The following is an 18,703-nucleotide window of genomic DNA, read 5'->3' as shown; positions in this document are numbered from 1 at the left end:
AACATTTAAAGAGTCTCTTATCAGTGTGAACAAGTTGGTGTTCAATGAGGCCGGATGAACAAGTGAATTCCTTCCCACACACGGAGCAGGTGCATGGCCTCTCCCCAGTGTGAACTCGCTGGTGTGTCAGCAGGGTGGATGACTGAGTGAATCTCTTCCCACATATGAAGCAAGTGAACGGCCTCTGCCCTGTGTGAACTCGCTGGTGTGTAAGCAGGGTGGATGACTGAGCGAATCCCTTCCCACATATGAAGCAGGTGAATGGCCTCTCCCCAGTGTGAACTTGCTGATGTCTCAGCAGGTGGGATGATCGAGTGAAACTCTTCCCACACACGGAGCAGGTGAACAGCCTCTCCCCACTGTGAACTCGCTGGTGTGTCAGTAGGCTGGATGACCGAGTGAATCCCTTCCCACACACGGAGCAGGTGAATGGCCTCTCCCCAGTGTGAGTGCGTTGGTGTGTCAGCAGATCACTTTTTCTTTTAAAGCTTTTCTCACAGACAGAGCATTTAAAAAGTCTCTTATCAGTGTGAACAAGCTGATGTTCAATGAGGTGGGAAGATTGAGTGAATCCGCTCCCACACACGGAGCAGGTGAACGGCCTCTCCCCAGTGTGAATTCGCTGGTGTGTCAGCAGGTTGGATGACTGAGTGAATCCCTTCCCGCACTTAGTGCAGGTGAACGGCGTCTCCCCAGTGTGAGTGCGTTGGTGTGTCAGCAGATCACTTTTTCTTTTAAAGCTCTTCTCACAGACAGAACATTTAAAAAGTCTCTTATCAGTGTGAACAAGTTGATGTTCAGTGAGGTGGGATGACTGAGTGAATCCGCTCCCACACACGGAGCAGGTGAACGGCCTCTCTCCAGTGTGTCTGCGTCGATGTGTTTCCAGCCGGGATGAGTAACTGAATCCCCTCCCACAGTCCCCACATTTCCACGGTCTCTCCATGGTGCGGGTGTCCTTCTCTCTCTCCACGTTGGAGATCAGTAGAAGTCTCGTCTGCACAGAGAACACGTGTCTCGTTTCTCCCCACTGTGAATGGTATGATGTTTCTTCAGGCTGTGTAATTGGTGAAAGCTCTTCCCACAGTCAGTGCACTGGAACACTCTCAATCGGGTGTGTGTGTCTCGCTGCTATTCCAGTCACAGTGATGTTTGAAATCTTTTCCACAGACAGAACAGATCAACATTTCTCCTATATTTTAAGGCCGATAATCTTCAGGTGCTGGTGAATGGAGTCAGATCTTGACGTGATGTTTGGTTTGAGTTTCTCGTCTGCAAATCCGCCCCTTGTAATACCCTGTAAAAGGAGATAACAAAAGTCCTCACTGTGAATACAGGATAGAAATTCAGAACAGGCAATTCCAGTTCCTGTGGAACATTCTTCCCGCTGATTCCCCCAGACTGTAAATCCCCGTCCCACACACTCACCCTCCTCCCTTTGCTGGAACCCAAACCCATCGCACCACCTCCAACATTTTTCCTTCTATTTAAGTTTTCTCTCTCTCCTGAAGATCCCGACTGTGACTGGGTTCAGTTCTGCACTCTGGTTCCCCTCCCTCTCCTCCCCTGAAGGTGCTGACTCTGACTGGGTTCAGTTCTACACTCACTGGTTCCCCTCCCTCTCCTCCCCTGAAGTTGCTGACTCTGGTTGGATTCAGTTCCACACTCACTGATTCCCCTCTCCTCTCCTGAATATGTTGACTCTGGCTGTGTGTATGTGCTCTGCCCCTCATTTCCACACAATGTCCCTCCGTATAGCTGCCTGTATGCCGTCCATCTGTGATATCTCCCAATTTTGGCAAAAGACTCTCCCTGACCAGTCACCATTTCTCCTTCACTTAAAGATTTTCCTTGACCTATCACAATTTCTCCTTCATTTTCAGACGCTCCCTGATCAAACACAATTTCTCCTACATTTATAGACGCTCCCTGACCCTTCAGCATTTCTCCTTCATTTGCAAACTCTCCCTGACCCGTCAGCATGTCCCTTCATTAATAGACACTCCCTGACCCATCACTTTTTGTCCTTCAGATGTCGACACTCCCTGACCTGTCAACAATTCTCCTGCATTTACAGACACTCCCGGACCAATCACCGTTCCTCCTTCATTTACAGACACCCCCGGACCAATCACCATTTCGCCTTCATTTACAGACACTCCCGGACCAATCACCGTTCCTCCTTCATTTACAGACTCTCCCTGACAGTCACCATTTCGCCTTCATTTACAGACACCCCCTGACCACTCACCATTTCTCCTTCATTTACAGACACCCCCTGACCAGTCACCATTTCGCCTTCATTTACAGGCACTCCCGCACCAGTCACCGTTCCTCCTTCATTTACAGACACCCCCTGACCAGTCACCATTTCTCCTTCATTTGCAGACACCCCCTGACCAATCACCATTCCTCCTTCATTTACAGACACCCCCTGAACAGTCACCATTTCGCATTCATTTACAGACACCCCCTGACCAATCACCATTCCTCCTTCATTTACAGAAACCCCCTGACCAGTCACCATTTCGCCTTCATTTTCAGGCATTCCCTGATCAAACACAATTTCTCCTACGTTTATAGACGCTTCCTGACCCTTCAGCATTTCTCCTTCATTTACAAACTCTCCCTGACCCGTCAGCATTTCCCTTCATTAATAGACGCTCCCTGACCCATCACTGTTTCTCCTTCAGATATCGACACTACCTGACCTGTCAACAATTCTCCTGCATTTACAGACACTCCCGGACCAATCACCGTTCCTCCTTCATTTACAGACACTCCCGGACCAATCACCATTCCTCCTTCATTTACAGACACTCCCGGACCAGTCACCATTCCTCCTTCATTCACAGACACCCTCTGACAAGTCACCATTTCTCCATCATTTACAGACTCTGCCTCATCTGTCACCATTTCTCCCTCCTTGATGGACACTCCGTCACCCGTCACCATTTCGCCTTCATTTTTAGACACTCCCTGACCTGTCACCATGCCTTCTCCCATTTATAATACTCCCTTACCAGAAACCATTTCACCTTCATTTTCGACAATCCCTGACCTGTCACCATTTCTCTTTCATTTATAGATATTCCCTGACCCTTCACCGTTTTTCCTTCATGTATAGACACTCCCTTACCAGACAACATGTTTCCTTCATTTACAGACACTCACTAACCAAACAATTTTTCCTGGCACTTTACATGATTGTGGGGTTTATTCTGTATCTGTCAGTCTCTGATCCTGTACAAGAGTTTGGTGTTTATTCTGTATTTTTCACTCTCTGGTACTGTGTGTGAGTGTGGGGTTTATTCTGTGCCTGTCTGTCTCTGGTACTGTGTGTGAGTGTAGGTTTTATTCTGTATCTGTCTGTCTCTGGTACTGTGTGTGAGTGTAGCTTTTATTCTGTGTCTGTCTCTGGTACTGTGTGTGAGTGTGGTGTTTATTCTCTATCTGTCTATCTCCGATACTGTAGATGTGTTTGGTGTTTATTTTGTATTTATCTGTCTCTGGTACAGTATATGAGGTTGGGCTTTATTCTGTATCTGTCAGTCTCTGGTATTGTGTGTGAGTATAAGATTCATTCTGTATAAGTCAGTCTCTGATACTGTACATGAGTGTGAGGTTTATTCTGTATCTGTCAGTCTCTGGAACTGTGTGTCAGTGTGGGGTTTATTCTGTAATTGTGTGTCTCTGATACTGTAGATGTGTTTGTGCTTTATTCTGTATCTGTCTGTCTCCGATACTGTGAATCCCAAATTCACACATTCCGTATCTGTCAGTCTCTGGTACTGTATATGAGTGTGGGGTTTATTCTGTATCTGTCAGTCTCTGGTGCTGCATATGAGTGTGGGGTTTATTCTGTATCTGTCAGTCTCTTGAGCTGCAAATGAGTGGGGGGTATATACTGTATCTGTCAGTCTCTGGTACTGGAAATGAGTGTGGGGTTTATTCAGTGTATGTCAGTCTCTGGTACCTTGTGTGAATTTGGGATTCATTCTGTATCTGTCAGTCTCTGGTACTGTGTGTGAATTTGGGATTCATTCTGTATCTGTCTGTCTCTGGTACTGCAAATGAGTGTGGGGTTTATTCTTTATTCGTCTGTTTCTGGTACTGTATATGAATGTGAGGATTATTCTGTATCTTTCAGTGTCTGGTACTGTGTGTGAGTGTGGGATTCATTCTGTGCCTGTCAGTCTGTGGTACTGTACGTGTGTGGGGTTTATTCTGTATCTGTCTGTAACGGGTACTGTATGCGAGTGGCAGGTTTATTCTGCTTCTGTCTGTCTCTGGTGCTGTATATGAGTGTGCGGTTTATTCTGTATTTTTCAGTCTCTGATACTGTATATAAGTGTGGGGTTTATTCTGTACCTGTCTGTATCTGGTACTGCACATGAGTATGGGGTTTATTCTGTATCTGTCTGCCTTTGGTACTGTGTGTGAGTGTGGGATTCATTCTGTTTCTGTCTGTCTCTGGTACTGTGTGTGAGTGTGGGATTCATTCTGTTTTTGTCTGTCTCTGGTGCTGCATGTGAATGTGGGCTTTATTCTGTATCTGTCAGTCTCTGATACTGTATATGAGTTTAGGATACATTCTGTATCTGTCAGTCTCAGCCAATTTATCTCAGTCTGGGTTTTATTCTATAATTCAGTCTCTGAGACAATGTGCAAGTCTGGATTCATTCTGTGTTCTTATTTCAGTTTATATTATTGTATTTGAAACTATATCTTTAATACTTTAAAGTATATGCCGTTTTTTATCAAGTGTTTAATTTGTAAATATTGATACACTTTTGGATTTTCTTTAATCAAACAATGTTTGTGAGTGTATTACATCTTCATCTCTGAACTCTGTTGTGAATGATAATGTACCTTTCAATCTCTCCATGGTGAAATTATTTAACTGGTATATAATGTGTAGCTCAGTCTATAATAATGGAATTAATTCTGTATCTCAGTCTGACACTGAGATTTTTGGACTGGAATGTAATATATAGCTCAGCCTGCACTAATAGAATTGATAATGTATCTATCAGTCTGTTACTGTATGAGATTTTTGGACTGGTGTGTAACATGTAGCTCAGTACATGCTAATGGAATTGATGTTGTATCTTTGAGTCTGATATGGTCTGACAGTGTTGGACTGCTATATAATGTTTGGCTCAGTCTGCACTAATGGAATTGATACATTATCTTTCAATCTGACACGAAGATTTTTGGACTGGCATGTTGTGTATAACTCAGTCTGCAGTGATTTGACTTCGAGATTCATTCTGTATTTGTTTGACTGTGGTACTTTGTGATTCATTCTGATTCTGTCAGCCTGTGGTACTGTGTGTGAGTGTGGGATTCATTCTATATATGTCAGCCCCTTGTACTGTATCTGAATGAGATTCATTCTGTTCCTGTCAGTCTCTGGCACCATGTGTGAATTTGGGATTAATTCCATATCTGTCAGTCTCTGGTGCTGCATGTGAGTGAGACATTCATTCCATTTCCATCAATCTCTGATACTGTATATGAGTGATATATATACTGTATCTGTCAGTCTGTGCTACTGTATGTTAGTGTGGGATTCATTTTGTATCTGTCAGTCAGTGGTACATTGTATGAGTGAGGGATTCATTCTTTATGTCAGTCTCTGGCACTGGATCTGAGTATGAGATTCATTCTTTATCTGTATCTAATTTGTATCTCATTTCACAGCATGGCATTCAAACCTGTATCTTTAATACATAAATGTATAAATAATTTTTCCCAGTGTTTAAGTGGTAAGTAATTATATACGTTAAAATGTGATGCTGTAGGTTATAATCAGAGAATCACTGCACTTTTTGGCTACGATTAAATCTGCATCAATGTGAACACAATTGTGATACAGTGTATCTTCCAAACTGACATGGTGACATGTTGAACTTATATACAATGTGTTGCTCAGTCTGCATAAATGGAATACTGTATATTTCAGTCTGAATCTGCATTGGTCTTTTGTATTGGTAATTAATATGTAGCTCAGTCTGCACTAATGGAATTGGTACTGTATCTTTCAATCTGACACTGAGATTTGTGGACTGGTCCCTAATTTGTAACTCAGCCTGCACTAATGTAGGTGACTGAGAGATTCATTTTGTATCTCTCAGTCCGTGATACTGTGTGGGATTCATTGTGTATCTTGTCAGTAGTGTGTTTGAGTTTGCGATTCATTTGATATATACAGTCTCTGATGCTGTGTGAGTGTGGGATTCATACTTTATCTGCCAGTCTCTGGTACATTATGAGAGTTTGGGATACATTCTCTGTCAACATTGGTACCATAAGAGTGTGAGATTTATTCTGCATCTGTCTATAATTATTGTCTCAGATTACATTATGGTGTTCAATACTGCAGCTTTAATATCTTCATGTTTAAATAGTTTTTTTCATTTAATTGGTAAATATGGATATACTTTAGGATTTGGTGCTGGAGGTTTTTAATCAGATAATTTGTGTGCTTTTTGGACTACTATTAAATCTATATCTTTGTGTACTATTGTGAATGATAACATATATTTCAAACTGATATAGTGATTTTGGAATTGGTATATAATGTGCAGCTCAGTCTGTACTATTGTAATCGATACTGTGCCTTTCAGTCTAATATTGTATGAGATTTTTGGACTGGTATGTAATGTGTATCTCAGTGTGCACTAATAGAATTGATACTGTGTATTTACATCTCATACTATGTGTATTATAAACTGGTTTCTCATTTGTTTTTCAGGTTCGACTGTCACAACATTTCTCAGTCTGATACTCTACATGAGTTTTGGACATGTCTGCAGTTTGTACCTCATGATACATTAATCGAATGGATACTGCATGTATTAAACTCACATTTGTGAGTTGTGGGGTGGTATTCAATTCGAATCTCAGGGTACATTATTGGGGTTCATTCTGTCCCTTTCAATCGGGTACCATGTGTGATTTCTATCTGGTATTTAATGTTGCCCAATTGTGAGATTGACACAGTGCCTTTCAATCTGAGAGTGTGATTTTGACTGGGATTTTTGTATTTCCCTGTCAGCGGAACTGAGTTTGGGAGAAATGGAACAGTATCTGTTTGATGGTTGGATTGAAAATGTGTCTCTGGGTCTTGGGATCAGTGTGGTACTGACTACTTCTGCTATCTGAGACTGTGGAACTGATGACCTGTCTGTGACTCCGTGCTCTGTGTGTGTGATAATGTACTTACTGTGTGTGAGAAGGAGCTGGCTGCACTGTTTCTTTTGCCTCGGGTGGAGGAAACATCACATTTATTCTGGATCCTTCAAGGATTTGCCTGTGGAAAGAAAATTATCTCTTATTACTCAGGAACAGGTGAGGTAGAAAATAGAAAAGTGATCAGTTTAATATCTCTGTTAATGATCATTTTGAATATCCACAAATGAAAACCAGTGATACAAACAGTGTCAATGTCTGACTCCACTGCAGTGCTGCAGCACTCAGCTTCTGCACACCCGGTGTGTTGGACGATTTTATAACAATTTAGTGACATCCAGACACAACACAACCCCTGCACTGATCCGTGAATGGGACTACCCGATGGGGCAGGGACCTTTGTGCAGGTCAGGTTTCTCAACTCCTCTCCCATGGGACTAGCCGTTCACCCCAAACCAAACAACCGCTGTTTAAAATGTGTCCTTCACACTTCTCACCTGATGCCTGCAATAGATACTGCTTGTATAACTCCCCACATCCTGACTGTTCACTGTCCAGTAACAGGGTGAGACTGGAACTAAACCAGGAACATTCACCACTGGTTTGGGGAGAGAAAGCAGCAATGATTTTAAATAGCAGGTTCTTCCCATTCTGTCTCCCTTACCCTGGACACACCCTGCACACAGACAGCCCGAGAATGACCTCTCCCTTCCCCCGCTCACTCCATGTTCCGGGACCAGTTCCTGATCCACTCCGCCTCTTACAAACAGCCCCCGGACTCCCCCTGACCTTCCCCCGGACTCAATGCCGATCTCTGAGCCCATCTGCGGACACGGTCCCGAAGCGATGAGCTGCTGTAACGAGGCTGCTCTTTGCTCCCTTCCCCCGGGGGCCGTGATCTCTCCATTCCCGGCTGTTTTAACTTTCCCAACATTGACTGGGACAGCCATAGCATTAGGGGCTTGGATGGAGAGAAATTTGTTGAGTGTATTCAGGAGGAATTTCTCATTCAGTATGTGGATGGCCCGACTAGAGAGGGGGCAAAACTTGACCTCCTCTTGGGAAATAAGGAAGGGCAGGTGACAGAAGTGTTAGTGAGGGATCACTTTGGGACCAGTGATCATAATTCCATTAGTTTTAAGATAGCTATGGAGAAGGATAGGTCTGGCCCAAAAGTTAAAATTCTAAATTGGGGAAAGGCCAATTTTGATGGTATTAGACAGGAACTTTCAGAAGTTGATTGGGAGAGTCTGTTGGCAGGCAAAGGGACGTCTGGTAAGTGGGAGGCTTTCAAAAGTGTGTTAACCAGGGTTCAGTGTAAGCACATTCCTTATAAAGTGAAGGGCAAGGCTGGTAGAAGTAGGGAACCTTGGATGACTCGGGAGATTGAGGCACTAGTCAAAAATAAGAAGGAGGCATATGACATGCATAGGCAGCTGGGATCAAGTGGATCCCTTGAAGAGTATAGAGATTGCCGGAGTAGAGTTAAGAGAGAAATCAGGAGGGCAAAAAGGGGATATGAGATTGCTTTGGCAGATCAGGCAAAGGTGAATCCAAAGAGCTTCTACAAATACATAAAGGGCAAAAGGGTAACTAGGGAGAGAGTAGGGCCTCTTAAGGATCAACAAGGTCATCTATGTGCGGAACCACAAGAGATGGGTGAGATCCTGAATGAATATTTCACATCGGTATTTACGGTTGAGAAAGGCATGGATGTTAGGGAACTTGGGGAAATAAATAGTGATGTCTTGAGGAGTGTACATATTACAGAGAGGGAGGTGCTGGAAGTCTTAACGCGCATCAAGGTAGATAAATCTCCGGGACCTGATGAAATGTATCCCAGGACGTTATGGGAGGTTAGGGAGGAAATTGCGGGTCCCCTAGCAGAGATATTTGAATCATCCACCGCTACAGGTGAGGTGCCTGAAGATTGGAGGGTAGCAAATGTTGTGCCTTTGTTTAAGAAGGGCGGCAGGGAAAAGCCTGGGAACTACAGACCAGTGAGCCTGACATCTGTAGTGGGTAAGTTGTTAGAGGGTATTCTGAGGGACAGAATCTACAGGCATTTGGAGAGGCAGGGACTAATTAGGAACAGTCAGCATGGTTTTGTGAGAGGAAAATCATGTCTCACGAATTTGATTGAGTTTTTTGAAGGGGTAACCAAGAAGATAGATGAGGGCTGTGCAGTAGACGTGGTCAACATGGACTTCAGCAAAGCATTTGACAAGGTACCGCATGGTAGGTTGTTACATAAGGTTAAATCTCATGGGATCCAAGGTGAGGTAGCCAATTGGATACAAAATTGGCTTGACGACAGAAGACAGAGGGTGGTTGTCGAGGGTTGTTTTTCAAACTGGATGCCTGTGTCCAGCGGTGTGCCTCAGGGATCGGTGCTGGGTCCGCTGTTATTTGTTATTTATATTAATGATTTGGATGAGAATTTAGGAGGCATGGTTAGTAAGTTTGCAGATGACACCAAGATTGGTGGCATTGTGGACAGTGAAGAAGGTTATCTAGGATTGCAACGGGATCTTGATAAATTGGGCCAGTGGGCCGATGAATGGCAGATGGAGTTTAATTTAGATAAATGTGAGGTGATGCATTTTGGTAGATCGAATCGGGCCAGGACCTACTCCGTTAATGGTAGGGCGTTGGGGAGAGTTATAGAACAAAGAGATCTAGGAGTACAGATTCATAGCTCCTTGAAAGTGGAGTCACAGGTGGATAGGGTGGTGAAGAAGGCATTCAGCATGCTTGGTTTCATTGGTCAGAACATTGAATGCAGGAGTTGGGATGTCTTGTTGAAGTTGTACAGGGCATTGGTGAGGCCACACTTGGAGTACTGTGTACAGTTCTGGTCACCCTATTATAGAAAGGATATTATTAAACTAGAAAGAGTGCAGAAAAGATTTACTAGGATGCTACCGGGACTTGATGGTTTGACTTACAGGGAGAGGTTAGACAGACTGGGACTTTATTCCCTGGAGAGTAGGAGGTTAAGGGGTGATCTTATAGAAGTCTATAAAATAATGAGGGGCATAGATAAGGTCGATAGTCAAAATCTTTTCCCAAAGGTAGGGGAGTCTATAACGAGGGGGCACAGATTTAAGGTGAGAGGGGAGAGATACAAAAGGATCCAGAGGGGCAATTTTTTCACTCAAAGGGTGGTGAGTGTCTGGAACGAGCTGCCAGAGGCAGTAGTAGAGGCGGGTACAATTTTGTCTTTTAAAAAGCATTTGGACAGTTACATGGGGAAGATGGGTATCGAGGGATATGGGCCAAGTGCAGGCAATTGGGACTAGCTTAGTGGTATAAACTGGGCGACATGGACATGTTGGGCCGAAGGGCCTGTTTCCATGTTGTAACTTCTATGATTCTATAAACCATCTTCTTCCGCTCACTGAGGGAATGGCGCCCACAGGCCGAGCTGGGGGAGGGCAGCGCGCATGCGCTCTTCCGTTCAACGACGACCAGGGCTGGGGGCGGGGCTGCGTAACGCATGCGCAGATATCTGGTTTAATTCCCAATACAAAAATCGATGGAAACTTTCCCCAATTGGAATTTTTCCGAGTCTGAGCAAAGGAAGTGGGTCTGGGGGAAAGGTCAGAGGGAATGGGGTCCACAGGCAGTGCAGGAACAGGCACCAGAATGGGAAACAGATGCTGACTTTCCAATCTCGAATGATGAAACTGGATGTTTCCATCCCTGCTGTTTCTCTCGGTATCTTTTGATGGAAAAGAGTCTTTCAGAGATAAAGTGGGCGGCTGTGAAATGAGCCAATTGGTTCTGTTCATTCTTGGTCCCGTTACTGATAAAGAAACTTGTGACTCCGTATCTGGAGGCCGGATTCCTCCAACCAATCCTGGAGAATTGTAAACAATTTTACAACACCAAGTTATAGTCCAGCAATTTTATTTTAAATTCACAAGCTTTCGGAGGCTTCCTCCTTCGTCAGGTGAACGATGTGAAAATGAAATCCTCGAAATGAGAGGATTTCATCCTGGAGAAACATGGGAGGAAAGTGGGAGTCGGTGTATTTGCTGGGACCGTGTCGGATTAATATCTGACTGCTACAGTCCCAGTTTATTTCAATCGGAGTGAAACTCTCGGTCACTGAGAGAAATACAGAAGGGCCCTGAGCTGCAAAATTGCAGAGGGTACAACATGCAAGAGAGGGTTAAATGCGTGACACTGTCCCTGAGAGTGGGATTAATAATGTGTCTGTCTCAGAAATAATATCAGTGAGAGATGAGACTGCATCTTCTGTCACTCCAGCTTGGAATGGCAATTGGAATGGAGTATTTTCCAATTTGTTACTGGGTGAAAACGGGACATTGCAGGTCAGTTTTTCTCTCTCTTTTGTACAACTTATGAAGGTGGAATACTGCTGCTGAGCGTGATACAGAGACACTGATGGGAAGCGTCTGGCTGATACTCTGCCTGTCTGTATCTCTCTAGCGCTGTACACAAAGGTGGGATACTGTTTGCTGAGTGTGAAACGGACACACTGAGAGGAAGTGTGAGAATGATACTTTGTCTGTGTGCCTGTCTCTGTCTGTCTCTTTATCTGTCCGTCTGTATTTCTCTATCTCTAGCGCTGTACATGAAAGCGGGATAGTGTTATTGAGCGTAATATGAACACCCTGTTGGAAGGTAAAGACTGATTCTGTGTCTGTGAACAGACCTCCGGTGCTGTTGGTGAGACGGTCACTGTCCCTTCTATTATGTATGAGCCGGTCTGACGGTGCATTTATCAGTCTCCAGTCCAGTAAGGAAAGGTGGAGAGAAACAGCCTGTAACGGTCTGAAACTGGACTGCCTGTGAATGTTGAATTTATTCAGCAACTGGCCGTCTCTGGGTGTTGAGAATGGGACGGATGGGACACCAGTTACTATTGTCTGTCAGTCAGTTTAGGAGGGAGGGAGAAAGACAGAGAGACTGGAGGAGCCCAGAGCGGATAATTTGTATAATCGTCTCAACCAAACATATTGCTGAGTGTGAATAATATAATCATGTAAAACCAGATATGGATAATCAGATCCACAGCTGTGATTGACTCCTGCCCCTGAATCTGGGGACCAGACACTGTGAGGAGCGCCGGCCTCAGAGTGTTTAACAGTTACTGAGCTGGGAAACTACAACTAACCCCCGAGAATCTGCAGCACAGGCCGAGCGGTGAGGAAAGCCTGTCCCGGGAATTGTCAATCTGGCGAACAGTTTGTCCTGTGAATGTGAAGATGTGAACATTGTGTCAGAGAGAGTGTGTTAAAGGGGCGGGCGGGTTAGATTAATGTCACTGTGTTTGTGTGGCCGGTCTCATCGCCAGATTTCCGAGTCCCTTTTGAGTAAAATTTAAGTAAATCCCTGTCAAAGGATCGCCCTCCTCCCCTGCCGAGCTCCGAAGTGGAAATTTAAGGTAAAGTTTCAGATCAATTCAAGATTTCAGCCGAAAAACGGAGATCATGTCAGCGATCGGGTGAGAGAGCGCGATCAGTGCATCAATGAAACGGGTTTAAATCGAAACTGGTGCTTTTAATTCCGGTGAAAGTTTTTCGACAGCAAACGTACCGGTGTTAGAGATAGGAAGGGGCTAGTCTGGGACTCTGGAGTGCCCGATTTGAATTGGAATCGGGGAGTTTAAGAGGAGAGAGAAACACAGAGAGGCTGGAGGGGCCGGGAGCTGACAGCAGGATGTCTCCGCCCCGTCCGCTCTGTGCCTTTAAGTTGCTCTGTGCCGCCGTCTCTCGTTTCATTTCTGACCCAGCTCTGACTGTCAGAGAGATTTTCGACAGAGTCCCGGACATGACAGACACTGCAGCCGCCGAAACGGCACCTCCTGCCGCCGCCGCCGCTCCACCCAAGGCTCCCAAGAAGAAGAAGGCGGTTCCCAGACCCAAGCCCACCGGTCCCCCGTTGCGAGAACAGATCCTCAAGATTGTGGGGGATTGCAAGGATCGCAAGGGGATATCCCTGGCCGCGATAAAGAAGGTTCTGGCGACCAAAGGCCTGGATGTGGAGAAGCTCCGGTCCCAGATCAAATTAAGTATCAAGAGAAATGTGGAAAAAGGCTCCCTGGTGCAGATCAAGGGCACGGGCGCCTCGGGCTCCTTCAGAGTCGCTAAGAAGGAAACCCAGGCAAAAGTGGTGAAGAAGGTGAAGAAACAAGTGACCAAGAAATCTCCCGGAAAAAAAACAGCGGCCAAAAAAACAGCCGTCAAGAAATTAACGGCCAAGAAACCAGCGGTCAAGAAATCGACCACGAAAAAGGCGGCGAAATCACCAATTAAGAAGAAAGCGGCGGCGAAGAAGCCCAAGACCCCCAAGACAGTGAAGGCGAAGGCGAAGAAGGTGGAAAAACCGAGGGCCAAGCCCAAACCGAAGTCAGCAAAGCCGAAGAAAGCAGCGGGCAAAAAGAAATAAAAAATCAAGTCCAACTTGTGACCATCTGAACCCAACGGCTCTTCTCAGAGCCACCCACGTCTCTCAGAAAAGAGCTGATCCCGGAATCAGATGATTCCTGTCCCGGGGCCGGGCTCAGATTTCAGATAGAAATCATTTCAAATAAACCCAGGGTCCCGGTGACTCGCTGACATTCGCTATTCTCGCCACACCCCCACTGTCTGAAATAAAATAGAGAGAATGGGATGTCCGGGCCGGGCCTCACTGGAACTGGCGTGTGTTCGGCTCCAGTCCCAGTTCATTTATTCTCACAGATTCAGGGCGAGAGTCGGTGACAGGGTAAAACTGGCGGAGATCCGCCGCTATCACAATTCAAACCCCAACACATGAGATTCTTCAAATCAGCTGGAATAAAGTATTTGTAAACTGCTGAACCCCTCTGGGAGGGGATGTGTGGGGAGATCGAATCGGGTCTGGGACTGAAATGGAACGAGGCGGGTTGACTTGTTAGAGAAGGGACTGTATTTAGGCAGGAATATTACTGACTGTTAATTGTAACGGGGCTCATTTAAAAGCTCCGGGTTTCTGGGAATCCTTGAATATGAAGCCCGAGTCTGTAAGGGTTTGTGCGGAGCGCTGTGTTTCGGTTCAATTATCGATAAACTGTTTGAAATTGGCGGGTGGAGAAAGCTGGAGGTGGAGCTGGAAGATCAGTGGCCGCTTGCGGCTCTGTCCGTCACTCTGAATCTCTCCTCCCCTCTCTGTTTAATATCTCACTCTGTCTCCTCCCCTCTCTGTTTAATATCTCACTCTGTCTCCTCCCCTCTCTGTTTAATATCTCACTCTGTCTCCTCCCCTCCCTGTTTAATATCTCACTCTGTCTCCTCCCCTCCCTCTCTCACCCTGTGTCTGTTTCAGTCAGGTCGGCGCAGGCTGCATAAAAACGGAAGCAGCATAAGTTTGTTATTCATTCAGCAACGATTTGAGTGAAGAATCATCATGTCTGGCAGAGGTAAAGGAGGCAAAGGACTGGGCAAAGGCGGAGCCAAGCGGCACCGGAAAGTGCTTCGTGATAACATCCAGGGTATCACGAAACCAGCCATCCGCCGCCTGGCTCGCCGTGGCGGTGTCAAGCGGATCTCGGGTCTGATCTACGAGGAAACCCGCGGGGTGCTGAAGGTTTTCCTGGAGAATGTGATCAGGGACGCGGTCACCTACACTGAACACGCCAAGCGCAAGACGGTCACTGCCATGGATGTGGTGTACGCTCTGAAACGGCAGGGCCGTACTCTCTATGGATTCGGCGGCTGAACAACTCGACCCTTTCAAACCGGACACAAAACAAAGGCTCTTCTAAGAGCCACCCACCGCCTCACAGAGAGAGCACTGACCTGGGAACGGGAAGAGGAAAGATCTCGGGGTGGGGAAGCAGTTTCCGATATTTAATTAGTTTGGGGAGATTCCCCAACACTCGGTACAGGGAGATCAGAAACAACGGCCGGGGTTCTCGGCTATCCGGAGAGAAGGAGCGGAATTCCCGGTTTCACGGTATAAATGAACAGGCGGGGATACAGAGTCTTTCATCAGACATTACATTCTCCGCTCAGAGTAAAATCCCTCCTCACTCCCTCTCCCGCTGTGTTCTCTCTGCTCGGTCTTTATTTCCTGCCCTCATTCAATTATCAGTTCGATGTGAAGTTTCTTTTTGAGGAGCGGTTCACCGGGCCGGAACTGGCGGGATTATTGAAATTGAAGCTGGACTTTGTCCCGTTCCGGAAAGCAATGACCGGGGCTTTATTCCCGCCCGTTTACAGACAGATCAGAGAATGAACCGGAATGTGAAACAGCCTGAGATTTGAGCTGAGGAGAAGGAAATAATGGAGATTATAAAGAGAGAGATTCTTAAATTGCTGGAGGGAAATGAGATTTTCTTGAAACTTATTTTACGCTCTGAAATTGGCGGGCTTTTTGAAATTGATGGTTAATTTCAGCTCAGCCAATTGGGGCCCAATACCTCCCGCCGTTTCAGTCTGACTGTCAGAGCTCGGTTCAAACCTGCCAATCACAGGCCCAGGACGGTCACTCCCTGATAGGGTGTTGGACGTCAGCAAATCACAGGCCAGGGGCGGATCCCCTTAGACCCTTTATAAGGCGGCCCCAGAGCGCACTCCGTATTAACAGTCTTTGTGTCTCAGGTTGTGTTGAGATCTGTTCAGAAAATGGCCAGGACCAAGCAGACAGCGCGTAAATCGACCGGCGGGAAAGCTCCTCGCAAACAGTTGGCTACCAAAGCGGCCAGGAAGAGCGCTCCAGCGACGGGCGGAGTGAAGAAGCCTCATCGCTACAGACCCGGCACTGTGGCTCTGAGGGAGATCCGCCGCTACCAGAAATCCACCGAGCTGCTGATCCGCAAACTGCCCTTCCAGCGCCTGGTGCGAGAGATCGCTCAAGACTTCAAGACAGACCTGCGCTTCCAGAGCTCGGCCGTCATGGCCCTGCAGGAGGCCAGCGAGGCTTACCTGGTGGGGCTGTTTGAGGACACCAACCTGTGCGCCATCCACGCCAAGCGAGTCACCATCATGCCCAAAGACATCCAGCTGGCCCGCCGCATCCGCGGGGAGCGCGCCTAAACCCGACCCGGCTTCAGCACCAAGTGCAACAAAGGCTCTTTTCAGAGCCACCAAATCGGCGATAGAAAGAGCTGTGATCTCCTGGGTTGAAATGGCAGGGCCGTGAGAAATTTGCTGAAATGTGAAATGTGTCAATGGGTGGGAGCTGATTTCAGACGGACAGGGACAGAATAAATACCTCACTCACATCCAAACACAAATTTCACTCACATTCTTAATTCAGCAATCGCTGATACAATAAACAGCACATTAGTCAGCATCTGTTGTACAAATCTGGTAAAATAACAGACTGAGCCTGTGTTATCCGACGACGGAACTGTAATAAAAAGCGACCCTGGTATTTCTCTATTTCACCCACCCAGTTGACAATTCTGACGGTTCTGGTATTTTGTCTCATTCACCAGACAAACTGCAAATTTCAATCTATTGGAGGTTGGCGACATCTGCGGTCCGGAAGCGAGTACTGCAACAGACCGATATGGATCATTTGTATTTTAGAAATTATTGTTCGTTTCCAGAATCGGAATCAAGTCCTTATGAAATTAATTCCTGACACTACAGATAGTAACCAGCCCTTTCATAGATGCAGTGGGTGGCTCTGAAAAGAGCCTTTGGGTTATCAGATTAAATCTTGGCCGCTTTATTTGCTCTTGGAGCTCACAGTGCTGGTTTTCTTCGGCAGCAGCACGGCCTGGATATTAGGCAGCACCCCGCCCTGAGCGATGGTCACCCGTCCCAGCAGCTTGTTGAGCTCCTCGTCGTTGCGGATGGCCAGCTGCAGGTGTCTGGGGATGATGCGGGTCTTCTTGTTGTCCCGGGCCGCGTTGCCGGCCAGCTCGAGGATTTCAGCCGTCAGATACTCGAGCACAGCAGCCAGATAGACCGGGGCTCCGGCACCCACACGTTCAGCGTAGTTCCCCTTTCGCAGGAGCCTGTGAACACGGCCCACAGGGAACTGCAGTCCGGCCCGGGATGAGCGAGACTTGGCCTTGGCCCGAGCTTTACCGCCGGTTTTTCCTCTTCCAGACATTTCCACAATCTCACAAACACTTTCACAAAGAATGAAGAAATCCTCCCGCACTCGCCCTCCTTAAGCCTTCTGGAGGAGTACAGTGGGGGCAATTGTGATTGGTGCATCTGTTCTCAATCTCATTGGTTCACCGAACAGCCCAATCAGAGTGCTGTTTTATTCACCAATCAATAGCTGGTATTGAGAAAAGCGCGGAAAATACCGAACTGAACCGTTTTTTTGAAATTTGAAAAGCCCGCCAATATATTTGTAACACAAGAAGCGGATTTACTAAATAATGTCGCGTAAAGACAAAGATTTAAAAATCTCTCTCCTTTTACTCTGTTATTCCACATTTCCCGTCACAACTTCCAGAATCTTTTACAATCCGGTTAAAATCGGACTTCATTCACCGTTCGCTTTCAATCCGGCGGGAATAAAGTCCCATTTTGTAACGGGACAGATTCCAGCTCAATCTTTGTAAAAGTAACAAACCACAGATTGTGGATTGATCCCTGTTCACAGGAGCTGCAGCGCGATCGAAACCGGAGCCAAGACTCCTGGTGTAAGAAGTCGAACAGTGACAGAGCCTTTAGACTATTCTGTACTCGGTGTGAAGTCCCTTTCAGGGTTGCTGCTTTACAAAGGATTGCGGTTCTGAAAGTGATATTCCCGAATAATGAACAAACAAACGTGAAAAGGAGAAAGAAATGACTGAAGTCTAATCCACCGCCTTAAAACGGCTCTGAAGGGGCAGATGCGGGGGAAGGGGTGGAAAATGAACGGGAATGAGAGGATCAGGGATACGTTTTTGGTTATTGGGACTAAATAAAAAAGCGACACACAGATTAAACCGGGATGTGATTATGAGAATCTTCCAGATTTCAAGAGAAACTACAAAAACACAAGAGTTATAGAGAGACAGTTAGAATCAAACTATCTACAGTAAAATGATTCCATACAGAGGTGTCGGTACAGCGTCTTCAGAGAGAGTGTGGGTGGCTCTTAAAAGAGCCTTTGTGTTTATTTTTTTTCAGTACATTGTGGAGTTTTACTTGGAGCTGGTGTACTTGGTCACCGCCTTTGTCCCTTCCGACACGGCGTGCTTGGCCAGTTCCCCGGGCAGCAGCAGGCGCACGGCGGTCTGGATCTCCCGGGAGCTGATGGTGCGCCGTTTATTATAATGGGCCAGGCGGGAAGCTTCACCCGCGATGCGCTCGAAAATATCGTTCACAAAGGAGTTCATGATGCTCATGGCCTTGGAGGAGATGCCGGTGTCGGGGTGAACCTGCTTCATCACTTTGTAGACGTAGATGGAGTAACTCTCCTTCCTCGACTTTCTCCGCTTCTTGCCGCCCTTGGCTGGTGCTTTGTTCAAGGTTTTCTTGGCGCCCTTCTTGGGAGCTGCTTTCTTGTCCTCAGGCATTTTCAAACTCAATTTCAGACCCAGAAATGACCCAAATCCGCT

The 18,703-nt window shown here is 46.3% G+C and overlaps 3 protein-coding genes and 1 long non-coding RNA gene across 5 annotated transcripts in view; 1 reads left to right on the top strand and 3 right to left on the bottom strand.

Annotated features, from left to right (window-relative positions):
* LOC137316793 (zinc finger protein 850-like) overlaps positions 1–18,703 on the bottom strand; it is a 512,000-nt gene that overhangs the window by 154,172 nt on the left and 339,125 nt on the right. Inside the window, exons 4-5 of the mRNA XM_067980634.1 lie at positions 796–938; positions 99–627 (exon numbers count right to left, since the gene is read on the bottom strand). Of these exons, the coding sequence (XP_067836735.1) occupies positions 99–627; positions 796–938 (672 nt within the window). The remainder of the gene's footprint in view (positions 1–98; positions 628–795; positions 939–18,703) is intronic.
* LOC137316796 (zinc finger protein 271-like) overlaps positions 1–18,703 on the top strand; it is a 182,061-nt gene that overhangs the window by 114,373 nt on the left and 48,985 nt on the right. The window lies entirely within an intron of this gene.
* Positions 958–18,703, bottom strand: part of LOC137316818 (uncharacterized) — a 181,828-nt gene continuing 164,082 nt past the window's right edge. Inside the window, exons 1-3 of one of the 2 annotated variants that reach the window (XR_010961612.1) lie at positions 7,862–8,114; positions 7,232–7,318; positions 958–1,297 (exon numbers count right to left, since the gene is read on the bottom strand). This is a non-coding gene — a long non-coding RNA (uncharacterized lncRNA). Of the gene's footprint in view, positions 1,298–7,231; positions 7,319–7,861; positions 8,115–18,703 lie in introns of those variants that run through there. The other variant, XR_010961611.1, reaches the window with a different exon arrangement.
* Positions 16,867–17,308, bottom strand: LOC137316806 (histone H2A-like). Its single transcript, XM_067980656.1, has one exon. It carries the CDS (start codon positions 17,254–17,256, stop codon positions 16,867–16,869), a length of 390 nt encoding a protein of 129 aa, XP_067836757.1. The 5' UTR covers positions 17,257–17,308.

This window comes from Heptranchias perlo, unplaced genomic scaffold (genome assembly GCF_035084215.1).
Source record: "Heptranchias perlo isolate sHepPer1 unplaced genomic scaffold, sHepPer1.hap1 HAP1_SCAFFOLD_60, whole genome shotgun sequence".
NCBI lineage: Eukaryota > Metazoa > Chordata > Chondrichthyes > Hexanchiformes > Hexanchidae > Heptranchias > Heptranchias perlo.
This window is presented reverse-complemented; position numbering and strand designations above follow the sequence as displayed.